General features: G+C 33.8%; 1 protein-coding gene and 1 long non-coding RNA gene across 3 annotated transcripts; both read left to right on the top strand.

The window, feature by feature from the left end:
* The first annotated feature begins 2,959 nt into the window (after positions 1–2,959).
* LOC120257304 lies at positions 2,960–6,071 on the top strand. The gene is made up of 4 exons (XM_039264799.1): positions 2,960–3,092; positions 4,396–5,193; positions 5,301–5,843; positions 5,914–6,071. Exons 1-4 carry the CDS (start codon positions 2,960–2,962, stop codon positions 6,069–6,071), a joined length of 1,632 nt encoding a protein of 543 aa, XP_039120733.1.
* A 2,952-nt stretch (positions 6,072–9,023) lies between these two features.
* LOC120257307 lies at positions 9,024–13,908 on the top strand. Of its 2 annotated transcripts, none has more exons than XR_005535637.1 (4): positions 9,024–9,309; positions 10,312–10,413; positions 11,336–11,534; positions 13,647–13,908. It is a non-coding gene; the product is annotated as an uncharacterized LOC120257307 (long non-coding RNA). The 2 variants fall into 2 exon arrangements; XR_005535636.1 differs by lacking the exon at positions 13,647–13,908 and adding an exon at positions 12,848–13,220 and having other exon boundaries at positions 9,025–9,309.
* Positions 13,909–15,216: the final 1,308 nt, after the last annotated feature.

Here is a 15,216-nt window from a genome sequence, read left to right as displayed (position 1 = left end):
CTATTCTGAAACCTTTCAACTTCAAATCCTTCTCATTTTCAGCAACGGATTTGAACTTCTTGAACGCACCTAAGGCTTCATTTTTGTGTTTCAACATTGCAACCCACATCAACCTTGTACAATCATCAACTAGGAGCATGAAATAGTTATTTCCTCCTAGTGTAGGAGGGGTAATTGGCCCACACAAATCTCCATGGATCAACTCCAAAGGTTTTTCTGCTCTAAATGTAGAAAGAACAGGTAAGGTGCTTCTTTGATGCTTGGCAGCTACACAATGTTGACATATTTGAGGATGCAAATGTATGGGTGGCATTCCCTCCACCAGTTTGTTATTTGCCAAATCCTTCAGAGCCTAAAATTTCAAATGACCATACCTGTTGTGCCACAACCACGCTTTAGAGTTCATTTCTGACATCAGACAAGTTTCCAATATCTTTATCTTCAGTAAGTAAAGTCTGCTATTAGACCTTTCTACCACAAACAGGAGATGAACACTACAATCATGTATGGACAAAGTTCCTTTCTCTATAGTAATTCTGCAGCCTAGCTCATCAAGCTGACCAAGGCTCAGAATGTTTGTCTTCAATTTGGGAATGTACAGCACATTTGATAGCAATTTCTTTTCTCCATTTTGGCAACTGAGTAGAACATTTCCTCTGTCTTCAACTTCTACTACAGATCCATCCCCAAATTTTACCTTACCAATGCAGTTTTCATCTATTCCATTGAATAACGATTTGCTCCCCGACATATGATTGGTGGGTCCTGTGTCCAAATACCATACATCGTATTTATAAGGTTCAGAATGGATACCTTGTGATAGAATGCCATCTTCTATGAATTCCTCAACAGTGGGCATTAGTAGTGCAGTTTGTTCAGCTTCTCTACTGCATTCTGCAACAAATGCTTTCTCCGTTCTTCTACACTCTGAGGCATAGTGCCCAAAGTGTTTGGCAATTGAAACATTTGATGTGGCTCTTGTCCTTCTTTGGTTTCTCCTGCGATGGTGGGTTGCTACTGCCTCGACCTCCTTCTCCTATACTTTTGTGCCTCTATCGATCATGGCCATGACCTCGCACTCTGTCGTGCCCACACCCACGCCCACGCTCATGAGAGAAACTTTCCCGTTGGGCCTTCGTCTTCCACTCAGCACGAGTGAGAAGCACCTGCTCTTCGGCACTAGCATCATACCCTCATAGTCGCACCTCAAGGTTTTTCAGTGTGCCCACAGCCTCCTCCAAGGACATGGTGCTGAGGTTCCCAAATTGCTCTAAGTTTGAGGCAATTGGGAAAAATTTCATTGGGACAGCGCGGAGAAGCTTCTCTATAATTCGCTATTCCTTCACCTTCTGGCCAAGCCAACGCATTTGACTCACCAAGGATGAAAGCTTACTAACAAACTCATCAATGCTCTCAGAGTTGGACATCTTTAGGATTTCAAACTCCCCACGAAGTTGCTGCATCCTCGCACCTTGAAATTTCACAGCTCCTATGTGCAGGGACTTCAAAGCTTCCCATGTTTCTTTTACCGATTTCTTTTGCCGATTTCTTTTCTGAAAACAAGCATCAAGAAGTCATCACTGATTGCTTGATGGATAGCAGAGATCGCAGATTTGTCTTTCTTCAGATCTACCGTCATCCATGCTTCTGGCTCCACTTCTTCCCACACTCCTTGCGCATCCAATAACGAGCGCATTCTGACAGCCCACGTCGCGTAGTTTCCCCCTTTCACCAAGAGAGGGAAGGACGCTGGAAGGTTTCCTCCTCCTCCTGAGGATGTCCGTGAGCCACCTGAGTCTGACCATCCGCTCCCCGGGGTCTTACTGCTCGTCGGAGTCTTCGACATTAGCTCCTTGGGATCTCACCGTCGCTCTGGATACCAAATGTTAGGGATAAAAGATGAAAAGTAGAGAACTTATTCATTTCTCCACCAAAAGCATTCTAATACATAGTGCTTCAGCACACTTGCTGACTATAGGACAAAGAGTGTCATCACATTAACTAGTTCAAAAAGTTACTCACCTACCCAATTACCTGCCAATTACCTGGAAACTTGTAGCAAAATAGTACAACCACTAAAATATATAGATAAACAAACAAGGACACATATAACAAGATTAAGACTAAGTCTAACATTCTCCCCCTAATCTTGTTATTCCTTGGTCTTTTTTATTCCCAACCTGGTTCTCATCTCAACGAAATTCAATCGACCGAAAGCCTTAGTGAAGATGTCTGCCTTCTACTCCTTAGTACAAATGTGTTCAACTTCCACTTGCTTCTTCTCTATACAGTGTCTGATGAAATGAAACCTGGTTTCAATATGTTTGGACCGATTGTGGTGGACTGGATTCTTGCTCAAAGCTGTAGTGGACATGTTGTCAACCAATAGCTTCACTGTTTCTTCTGGTTCCCCATTTAATTCACTCTTCAATCTTGCAAGCCAAATTCCTTGACATGCAGCACCTATAAGTGCAATGTACTCAGCTTCACATGAACTCAATGCCACCACCTTTTGCTTCACAGAACCCCAGCTGATCAAGCTATTCCCAAGCATGAAAATCCCTCATTTTTAAATTAGAATTTTTAAATTAATGCTCAGCACATGAGTACTGAATGGGTATTTTTAAATTAAAAAATCATGTTTTTTTAATATTTTAACTCCCTTATTTCTTTTATAATTATTTAAATAACTTATTTGTGGCATTTAAAACCAAAATTTTTTTAAAAAAATTATTATTAAAATAAAAAACATTATATGAAATTAGAATTATTACTATTAATTATTAAAAACAATAATTAATTACAATTATTTTCTATAATATTTTGACACAAGAGTAGGCCCAAAAGGTGCTCCGCCATCCGCCGTAGATTGCTGGTGTTCCTTTGCTTAGGTGCGCTAGCATGACGCGGGACACTCTCCATCTCTTGAGACATGGGTGCATGACAATGGAATGTCTAGATGGCTCCTGGTTTTGTCCACTCCGCCAAACTTTATCTGAGAGGGTTTTATATGATGCCAAGTGATGATGTGGGGACATTACGCAGGGATGCTGCGGCAACCCGGAAAGCCCCGACAACGCCAAAACTCGATCGTTTGATCACCCGAGCGCACTCGAATCAAAGTCATGACTAGGCCGTGGTTTCATCACGAAAATAATTTAAAATAATTCCCACTATAATAATAATATTTTACTAATAATAATAAAAATAATTTAAAATAATTTCCACTTCAATAATTGTCACTCTAATAATAATCAAAATATTATTAAAATAATTTAAAATAATTACTGTTTTAATAGTTAATAATAATAATTCTAATTTCAAATAATGTTTTCTATTTTAATAAAAAAATTTTAAAAAAATTGGGTTAAAACCCCCACAAATAAGCTATTTAAATAATTATAAAAGAGATGGGGTTAAAATGTAAAAAAAAAAGTATTTTGTTAATTTAAAAATACACGGTCAGCAGTACAGTCTGTACATGGGTGCTGACTTGGTATTGATGTGATGGTCCTAAGGCCATTTTATTTGTTAAAATGACTTCAGGGTCATTTTGACAATATTAAAAAAAATTAAGGCCAATTTGGGAAAAAGTCCGTATTTAACAGTTATTATTATTCTTGTTGTTTGAATTATGGGGTTCTTTAATCATTTCTTTGATCTTATTACATTATAGAGGTCAAGTAATCACCTTAAATTCTCTGATTGTTAGATTCATGCACTGCTCTATTACATTAATCAATTGAAATTATCATAGAATTCTTTACAATTTATAGTATCTAGCTAGTTTACAATGTTTGGTGTTCTGCTTTTCCGATGCTTTTAATTGCTACATGTAGGGTGTAGGGTTGTAATCAGCAAGCTTTTCTCATTTATGTGAATTTCAAAATAATTTTTCTATACTGTGTATGATGTTAACATACTTGCATATATACTGTTATATGATAGGCACCTCTCTTATAGTTTCTAGTATGAACACAACCCGCAAGTAAAATGTGTTTGTCCTGCAAGCATTTTGAGGAAAACATATATTTCATGGGCGGCCCTTTCTCAACCAAAAGTTTCCTAATCTCATTTGTTTTATTTGTCTCTTAGCATGTGCTAGTTTTCACTCTCCACTTGGCAATTATCTACAATTGTGGCCATGCAACACTTCATGATTATCTACAACAGGGCGATCTATCTCCCCTTACTTTTTTATTCTGACTACTCAAAACTTGACTGCTATGCTCAACTTTGCCTTGAGACATAGATTGATTCCAGATTTTCACTCATCCATTCCTAACAACTTCAACCATCTGATGTATGATGACGATCTTACTCTTATCACTCAAGCCTCTAGGAAAACAGCTCGTAATATAGATCTTTGTCTCTTAATTTACCAAAGTTTAACAGGTCAGAAGGCCAACAACACCAAATCAGAAATCTTTTTCCCTACCAGGTTTAATAAGAGATTGCAGAAAAGTATAGTTAATATCCTTGTGGCTCCTAAGAGGTTAGCTATTCACCATTTCAACAATATGAGGGACAAAATTAGAAGAGCTTTATCTATCTGGAACCACTCTAAAATTTCAGCTGCTGGTAAAACAATTCTGATAAACTGGTCCATTCTTTCAACCCCTCTTTATTACCTTTCGGTCTATCCTGTGCCTGACTCCATTTTGGATGACATTTCCAAGTTTGCTAGATTTTTCTTTTGGTCTAAGGGTGGCAATAGAAAGGGCATGAACTCGGTTAGTTGGATGGATGCTACTCTTGATAAATCTGAGGGGGGGTTATCCATCAGGAATTTGCATAGATCTAAAATATCTTTAATGGCTAAGAATGTCTTCAAATACCTGAACAAGCAAAATGCCATCTGGGTTGATATCCTTTTACTGAAGTATGGTGACTTTAATCCTTGGACTGATAGCATTATATCTAATTGCTCTTGTTTCTATCGTGGCCTTTGTCGGACTGCCAGAATTATCAAACCTCATTGCCGGATCCTGTCTGTTAATCCTTTGAAAACCACCTTCATGTTTGATCCTTGGTATTTTGAGACCCCTCTTGTTTATAAACCTACTTATCTCAGTATGGAAGAGAACTTTGAAACATTAAATTTAACTGACTTTCTTGTGGATTCCCATTGGAACCTCCATTCTTTGAATTTGATGTTTGGTTCACATCTTAATCTTGAAACTATCAATCATGGCAAAATTAATCATGACTCAAATAATTTGTGGGTTTGGTTCCCTAGCCTAAAACTAAGAAGAACAAACTCTCGCCCATTATTTATTCTCACCTCACTAATTTGGCAGCTCATCAGGATCACTGGGATGGCTGGGGTCAAATCTGGAGACTCAAGATTGCTCCTCGGGCTAAACATTTCCTTTGGCTTCTCTTCCATAATGGGATCAAAACTTATGATTTTTTATATCGGCTAAGATTGGGTCCTCAAACTAATTGTGTGCTTTGCAGCTTGGTCTGTGAAGATGCTGAGCATCTTCTGAATTTATGCCCGAAATCCCAACTTATCTGGGACTATGTGAAAAATATGATTGGCAAAACTTTCAATTTTAGGAATGGCTTTTCTTCTAGGAGTTGGCTTAGCCCTTCTGAATCTGGTCTCGACCTCTATACACATTCTGTTATAGCTGTCATAGCTAGGTATATCTGGAAGGCCAGATGCAATAAGATATTCAAAAATGAAAATTTGGACTGTCGGTCTTTGGCTTCCAAAGCTGTTGCTCATACCAGAGAGTATTATTATTCTTCGAATTCTCAGCAGGGGAGAAACCTTATCTTGCATAACTTCACAGCCCTTGATAGTCCGTTCATGGTCTTCTCAGCCTTCTGGAACTGTGAACTCTCTATTGCTGGGGCTGGATTTTATATATTTGATTCTAATTAATGCCAAAATTCTAATTGCAGGTAGTTATAGATTCAGTGCTAGCTCTATACTAGATGCAGAAGCTGAGGCGATGAAGAATTTTCTACACTACATGATCCAAAACAATTTGATGGCAAGACATCTGGTCTGCACCAATGATGAGTTTGTCAAATCAGTTAACCATGGTGTTCAGCTTTAATGTTGGAGAATGAACAGAACGATGGAGAGTATCCGAAACTTTTTGAGGTCTTTGGGTGAGGTTAACCTGTTCACTATCCCCAAGAGCTAGCTGGGCCAAAATTGCCTCTTGTCTAGCAGGTCACGGTGGGAATCTGCACAATTTAACTCTATTCTTCCAAGGCAGAGAGCTCCCAAGATGGTTAATGAAAAATGTGCTCAAGTTTGGTTTAAATTTTTGATGTTGTTGTAGTCCCTCTCTATTTGTTAGTTTTAGTTTCTTCTTTTTTCTCTTTCTGGGCTAGGCTTTGTTTCTTTGTTGTTCCCAGTGTTTGGCCCTTCTTGGTTTTTGTAGTTTTTCTTTTCTCTAATAAATAAGCTTCTGAGCTCCTCTTTATCAAAACTTCATGATTCAAATATATTGGTTAGATGTCATCTTTGATAGGAATTACATTTGATTTTAATCTTTCAATTATTGAAACATTTATGAACATCCAACCACATGGAAGCAACCTTTATAAACAAATACGCGACAAGCTTATAACTGAGTATGTTGGGACACAGGCATCACCTCTACTTTTTGGAGTGAGGTGTCCTAACAATTATGCCTAACCTTCAATATCATCAGACACTTCCCCGTTATTTTATTTTTATTTTTTATTTATTACTTTTTATTGTTTTTATTTTATAATTCATTTTTTTATTATTTATTATTTTCTATTTTTTGCATTTTCTTATTCCTCCTCTCTCTTTCAATTTAGATTCTTGTTTTTATCATTAGTGTTTGTTTAGATATTTTTTTCATGTTTTTTTTGTTTTTGAGAACTTATCAACTCTTATTTAGAAAGAAACTACACAAGTAATCCTTAACATTACTCTTCATCAACAGGACCAGTGAATAGCTGGTAAGGACACTCCGACTTATAGTATCATTTTATTTTATCAAATTTTATTATTATGTTAAGTAATATAAATTGTATATATTGCACAAGTTTCTTTTTATTATTTTTACTAACTAATTCTTTTTAATTACAGAGACAATGATGTTATAGTTTCAGTTGGTTTCATCTCAAAACATCGAAGATGACTTGTTTTGTATTAACTTCACAATTGTTTTGTATTAACAAGTTTTCTCCTTGAATTCTTATGTTATTGAATATTGTTGTCAACTTTAATATGATGTTATTGGCTCTAAGTGTTTATTACATTTTAAGATTATGTTTTTAATGTTATAATTTTATTGAATTAAATGATTAAAATTATTATTCGTAAAATGGTACAAGATTATAAACCCACCACAATAGATTTTTATTAACTGTTGCAGCAGTATTTCTAAACTGGCGCAATAGATTCAATGAAATTATTGCAATAGTTTTTATACAAATAGCTATTATAATTGTTGCATTATATATTACCAAATCGCTACACACTACAAGAAAAAAATGCAATTTGAGACACATAAATTTGTGATCCATAAAAGTGTCGCAAACTTGCAACATAAATTGCAACAATGTGCGATAAAAAAATAAAAAAAAAAAGTTGCAAAAAGAACCAAATAGCGTCACTGAAAAAACGGCCATATAAGAACTTCGCAAAACGTGTCACATAATTTTGGTACCAACATATAAATTGTTTGCAACGCAGAGTACACCACATTATTTACAATGATCTATAGCATCGCAAAATGTGTTGCAAAATTTTAGCACAATATGTTTTGTACTTTTCCATCTTTTTACCTCTAAAACATTTAACATTATTATATATATGTGTTATTTTGAGTATAGTTTGCTATTATGAGTAAGATCAAAATTAATTTAATATAATATAGTCAACCAATAATAGTATAATGTATATATATATATATATACATTAAGAATTCAATATTTTGAATAGGATTTTTCAAAAATAATAAATAATTATAGTAATTTTATGCTGATCAATCACTGTTTGACTAAATAGTTTTTTTTTTTCAAATATTTCAGAGGGATAACTTCAAATAAATTACAACTAAGTTAGCCCTCTTTGTTTCTAAAGCTTTATATTTAGAAACATAAAAATATAAAAATATAGATTTTAAAAATATATTTTGTTTTTAAAAGAACATGGAAGTGGAACTTGATATATTTTATCACTTTCCTCATATTTTTAAATTCAAGATATTCATTCCTTGTAAGAAAATTCATAAAGTTTTACCCTCCTTACTCCAAATACATAGGTATATAGATTTCTCAATATTACGTTAAAATTACTTCTAAATCCCTGAATGATTACAACAGCCTCTTTATTTTTTTCATGTGTTTCAGTCTTTTAATCTTCATTTTTATTCCCTTTTTATTTTTTTATATATTTTTTTAAACACCAAAATTATGTTTATTACTAGTCGTGGTACCAAGACACACCACTAATATATACTAATATATGATACTGCTTGTAGGAGCTCTCGTGACGTAGCGCCCTCAATCAAACTTAAAAGAGTTGAGCTCACTCTCTCTCTCTCTCTCTCTCTCTCTCTCTCTCTCTCTAGTGCCTACAGTTAGGGTGTTCAACGAAGATCTTGTGATCAAAGGTTAGGGATAAATTGATAATTTTAAATAAAATTAAAATTTTAAAATAAATATTTTTAAAATTAGCGATATGAAAATTTTAATGTACTCATATAATCTAAAGAATCAAAGAGATTTTCTGATATTTTTATTTATTAATTTATTTATTATGTTTTTACATCATATTAAAATAGATTTATAACCTACAACTAACAAATTTAAATACTTTTTATTACGTTATTTATTACATTAATTAAAAATAGTTATTATTATTATTATTATTATTATTATTATTATTATTATTATTGTTTTTGTTGTGCTATTAATAAAAAGAAAGAAATACAATAAAATATTTAAGTATGTAATAAAAAAAGAACACTAGTATTTGGATAAGTCACTTATCGGATTCAAAGTCTCTAAAATCCAAACCATGATCTCATGTCTCATTTTGTGAAATAAATACCAGCACACTCAGCATCAAAGCCCGTCCTCCAAACAAAGCCAAATTCTTTAACGCACTGCTCCCTCTTCTTCATTCTCCTTCTCTTCGTCATCTTTCATCTCTAATCTCCGATCTCGTTTCTCCACCACATCCGATCTCCCTCAGTGAGATGCTCACCAGAAGGGGGCCAGAGTTGAATATAGGAATTGATAGGGTTAGGAGATAAAAGCTTCAGCTTGCCCTCTTCGCCTAGATCTCTCTAAATGCCATTGGAGGTTTGTTCTTTTTTTGAATTCCAAGCTGTTTCTTTCTCAGATCCCTGGATTTGGCTCTGCATTTTCTTTGGACAATGACAATCATGTGAATCTTTTGTTTGTTCGGTTTTCTTGTTAAGTTTCTTTTTATTTTTATCATTGAATTTGATGTTTTTGCCTTGTTTTATTTCATATGGGAAGGAATTTTGGTGTTATGTTTGATTTTGTCCTAATTGGATTGAATTGGTTTAAATTGATCATTTCTGATTTTTGACGTGTTTTTGTTAGAATATTTCCATCTGAGTTGAGATGTGTCTTATTGGACGTAATTCAAAATTTTTGTGAGCATTTAGTATTTGGGATGATTTTCTCATTGTAATAATTTGTGATTGTAGAGAATTTAATGTTTATTTGAGATTTGGGAATTAGGATGATTGCAACCCTAATTTGACTCTATCTAGAAAAGAAGCAATTTTGTTATGTGCCAGAAGAATATGCCTTGGATTGTACTCTTCAACTACTTCTCTAGTTTGTGTCCTGCAAACAAATTGTTTCTCATATTCCAAGTGCCCGGTGCACAATTCTATTGGTAAATCATCCATTTAGTTAGTAGCCTATAACATCTCATTTTCTCATTCACAATAACCATGAAAGAAGTCTAAATTTAGCTGAATTAGTCTTTTCCTTTAGTTGATTGAGTTAGGAGTCATTATGTGATGGTAGTGAAATGTGAAAATGAACTTTATTGACAGATTGTTAATTGCCTTATTTAGCAACCATTCATATCAATTGCATTTGAATGATGTCCAGTAATTTGATGCGGCTTTCATCATATGACTAGATCACCTTATTATGTTTTCAATTTTCCTTTCTTGGATGTTTTGAAATTTAATTAACTGTATTCAAAAGTTAAAAAATGTTCTCATACTTTGGTTGTAGCTATTCTTCTAGTGAAAATTATAGTCACTTTGATGTGTTACAATCACTGTTTAGATTGTTGATCATGTTGTCTACTTGATTTAGTTATATCTAGTAAGGAGTTTCTTGGAGTTTGGTTGTACTCATGTACTTCAATGGTGAAAGCTTTGTGGATCCTCTCTGGCTTGTGTAATCATAAAGTTTAAGGTGAGGTTTTCTCTTGTACTTGCAATCTCTCGAGGTGATGGAAAGTCTACCATTATATTGTTCTTCCATATATGAAACTCCAGGTTTTGGTTGAACCATGTGTTTGTTTATATGTGTTTGATGCCTTATATTATTCATTTATCTTGTTAGTTGGTGTCAAATACTTCCTAACATTCTTCATTAAGGGCATGTTCTAGGTGTTGTCAATCTGAGCATCCCCACCAATAACAGTCACTTGGTATGCTGACGTTACATAAAAATGATAATATAAATACTTCACTTTGGTATGTCTATAAATTTAAATACATGAACAATGACGGGCTGAAAATAGATGGCAATTGACGAGCTGTTTTTGATGTCAAATAACCAAGTGTGTACGGAATTGCACTAATTAAGATTGCTTTTGAAAAAAAAAAGTCAAAGGAAATTGGCGAGTCCTGAGGAGGAACGCGAGAGATGAAGTACAACAACACGAATTTATCGTCGGCGAGGTTCGTGAGACATTGGGAAAAACTCGTCGAGTTGAAGATGAGAAAAATCACCACGGCGGCGATTCTGGTTGCCATACTCACCGATTTCCTTTGACTTTTTTTTTTACCAAAGCGAAGTATTTATATGTACATAATTCCCACCTCAGTCCTATATTTTGCCTCTACTTTTTAGGCCACTCCGATTTGGTTTGAAGGTGATCTAGCCAATCATTTGTAGCCATACAATACATGAACACAATTTTTTTTATTTGGAGAAAAGAAGAGCACAAATGACTGATAGTTTTTTATTTCTCTATGGGATATATTTGTAGTTGATTATAAGTTATAATATTGTGTTAGTGCAAGCTTACCTATGGAAGAATATTTAAAATATAGTTAAGGAGAATCCCATCCTACTTTTTCTGATTATTTTTCCTTTCCTATGTTTTCAGGGCTCACAGGTAGTTTTGTCACTTTATTCAGCATGTACGCCATCTTGGCTCACTTGTCTGGCATCTTCTCCTCATCTGAATCTGCTTACTTGTGAACTGTCTACTCTGTTTTCAAGTAATGCATTATGCCCCACCACACAATTCAGATGTAGCATCATCTTCCATTAGACTTCATCAGCTTGCACACTTGACAAAAACAGTAATATACCAATCTGCATCTTAACCATTAAATGTCTAGTGCTACACAAAGTAATGATGAGAAAATTCTATTGGCCCACGGTGATTAATTTAGGATAGTTATAGTCTTATTCTTGTAATTCATTGTCATTCTTCCACTATCATCATCATTAACATTCAGTGTCCACTAGTAGAGAGCACTTAATGTAGAAATAACCTCTTATTTTTATTGACAAGGATTTCAGAAGTTCAGATGATGGTTTCCTGCTTACTTCAGCTACTCATTTTTCTGCATTGTTTGCTTTAGTCATTCATAATACATACATTTACCTAAAATTCCTAAACACTGAACTGGAGTTTATTAAGGTCATCACACTGTTGCAGAAGTACAGAAAATGAAGAATGTTAGGATATAACCCAGATATACACTTGGTGTAATATAGCATCAGACATACATGATATAACCCAGGTCAATTTGATTTGATCAGATAGTCCCAGATTAACTAACATGAGGCATATCAGCAAGAAAAAACATAACATACGATATAATCTGGCAAGTGGAAAGAATATGATCTTGCTCTCAATCGCATATGACATGCAATAACATCATATATATTAACATGCCTGCCAATTTTTTATCAGTAGAATAATTACAGAACACCTGATATTAAGGTGATGACAACTCGGCAACACCAAGAAAAGGAAAAACTCACTTTAGTTTATTTTGCATGCAATTTTTTTAAACCCCTTGTTTACAACTTCAATTGGCAAGAACTTAGAACTTGTTCGATTGCATTGGCACTAGGAAATGACACTGTGTTGCTAAGATTTTCAACTTGATATGAGTTAGTAATCATCGATGGGAACTATTTGCTCGTGATCCTTGATGACCTACTTTTGCCATTTTGTTAATTTATTGTGATGATGAGAACATTAAACTGCTTTATGTATACCTTTGTATCCCAGTGATGGAACACATGACTTGAATTACCTGTGTTAAATTATATCATTACTAAGCCCAAAGTTTGTTATTTTCTCGCATTTCTAAATTTGTCCATCTGGATTCTCAGCATTCAATGGAGTTGATAGGATTCCTTGAGACGCTGGCCTATTTCAACAACATATAATTTCTTATTAAATTTGTTGCTTGGATATGATGTTATTGGAGACAGTACAAGTATGCCGACTAATAGATGTTGTCTTCTGTGAAATGGGTGTTGGAAACTGAAAGTTTGTTTTTTCAAATTAATTTAGTGTGTTGTGGCCTGCTATTGACCCTTTTTTTATGTCAATGATTATGTGATAAGATTTAACTGATTGAGGAATATTGAACAGGGTCTAGCTAAAAGAGATACAAGATTTGTGTCGAGGCTGTCGGCAACTGAAATACTTGCAAAGATTGAGCAAGCTATTGCACCGTTGGGGTTCACTATAGAAAAGAACAACTACAAGTTCTTCTTTGTTTATTTTATGCTCAATTTTTTTCAATGAAACAACAAAATCCTAATACCGCACTACAATTTTGACCCTAAACCTTTTGCTAAGGAGCACTTGTTTTCTTTGTGCAGCACTTTGTTAGGAAATAATCCTTGCTTTCTTTCCTTCTTGTTCTCCCTTTTGCAATGAGTGTATTAGTAATCTTATGCTTTACAAATTATTACACTTTGTTACACTGTCGGATTGTATTACCAAACTAAATTCTGAATGATTAGCCATGATAATATTTGAAGTAAAATACATAATCACTTGGCTAATTCACACTTCACAAGAAGTTATAGTATGCATTGAGGGCATGTAACAAGAGTTGGCCCTAGCAGTTAGGACACGTTCCATGCAGCCTGCTTCCTTTCAAGTCTCAAAGAAATATTTTATTACTAGCCTCATTCGTAAGTCATTCGCCGATTATTTATTTATTTATTTTAATAAGAAAATCAATGAACTATATTAACTATGCTTGTTTAATTGAGAGAAGTGTCTAAATGATGGTTACCTATGTTATTGGCAACAGTTTCAGACATATCTCTTTTTTAAGTTGTTTTTAATTAGTTTTTTTTTGTTAATTTATTAACTTCTCATTAGTTTAATTATCTATTGTAATCCTATTTTACTTGGCAACTGCATGATGTCGGAGAAGTGGAAAAAATGTTCAACAAGAAGGCTACTGAGTGGTTGCGGAGAAATTTAAGTCATGCTTGAGAGAAGCGAAAGAGACCAGAATGGATTAGGCACAATGTCTGAGAGTAGTTGCTAATTGATTTGGAATGTTCAATTTGCAAAATATTGTAAAAGATATTGTTGAGGAATGTAAATTAGGCTTTAAAACAAGTTAATAAAAACCATTTCAAAAATTATTGTAAATAATCATAGACCGTGTCGTAGTTTTGTATTTTATGAACAATCAATTTGTGACATAATTTGTGATAATAAGAATGTGTTGTAAAATGTCTCATACGGTTGCGACATAATTTGTGATAATTGAAATGTGATTTGTTGGAAAAAAGATCCCACACAATTTGTAGCGCAAAAAAAGTTTTGTAATAATCAAAATATGTCGCAAAATGTTGCAAAGAGTTACATAGTTGCAACATAATTTGCAACACATAAAATGTGTCTTAAAATAATGTCGTATATCGTTGCAAATTGAATTGCAAATATTGTCTCAAAAGACCCATGAATTGCAAATTTGCAATGATATTTGCAACATTTTTTTTTGTGTCAAAAATTTTGCGACACATTTTGAAAATGTCGTAAAAATTTGCGACATCTGAAACACGATTCATTTTTATTGTGTCACAAATTATGTTGCGGATTGTAATCTGTGACACATTTTTGTAAAAATGTGTCATAAATAGTTTTTTTATTGTATTGACAACATATATTACTAAACTGCTGCAAAATGTATTATAAAACTACTACAATAGATATTACAAAACCGCTGCATTAGGAATTACAATATCACTGCAATAAATATTACAAACTGTTGTGCTAAGTATTGTGAAACCACTGTATTATATAAAATAACCATTACAAAATAAACTGTTACTGTATATGAAGCAACCGCTGCAAAATTAAAAACAGCTACAAAAATTAATGTTGTGAATCCGCTACAATAGAATGTATAGAATAGCTACAATAACCTATTGCAATATGAGCCAATGTAGCGGCTGCCAAACTGCTGCTGCAATAAATCTTATGCAATGGTTGTAAGGCCTTTTGTAGTAGTTCATGACAATTGCAAATAGGCATTTATGTAGTAGTGTCTTACTTGATCTCTTATTCCTGTGTCATATTACTTAATTGGTTTTCGAAGCCCTGGGTCGGCAACTCAACACGACTTTTCATTTGTGCAACAGTAGTTACATCAGATGCTGAACTCGTTCTTGCTTAAATATTTTTTGGTATATATAGATTTGAAAAACCTCTTCATATCTATCTATGAAGTTGATCAAATTAAATATATAAAATGAATTAAACTATATCATAAATTTATAAATTGTCCAGTCAAATATGTGTAGCACTAAATTAAACAACTTTCTAAAAATGAGGTTATAAGTTCTTTATCATAACTTCAACTAGTTTGCAAATACTTCAACTAGTTAGCTTATAATATTGATTTTGGATAACTATGCTATTAAACTCAAATTCTTTAGGTATGAAAGATATTATTGAGAGAGGGAGAACAATAAGTTAGAATTCAATAAATA

The sequence above is a fragment of the Dioscorea cayenensis genome, unplaced genomic scaffold (genome assembly GCF_009730915.1).
Source record: "Dioscorea cayenensis subsp. rotundata cultivar TDr96_F1 unplaced genomic scaffold, TDr96_F1_v2_PseudoChromosome.rev07_lg8_w22 25.fasta BLBR01002008.1, whole genome shotgun sequence".
NCBI lineage: Eukaryota > Viridiplantae > Streptophyta > Magnoliopsida > Dioscoreales > Dioscoreaceae > Dioscorea > Dioscorea cayenensis.
Note: the sequence above shows the minus strand (reverse complement) of the source record. Positions and strands in the feature narration are given on the sequence as shown.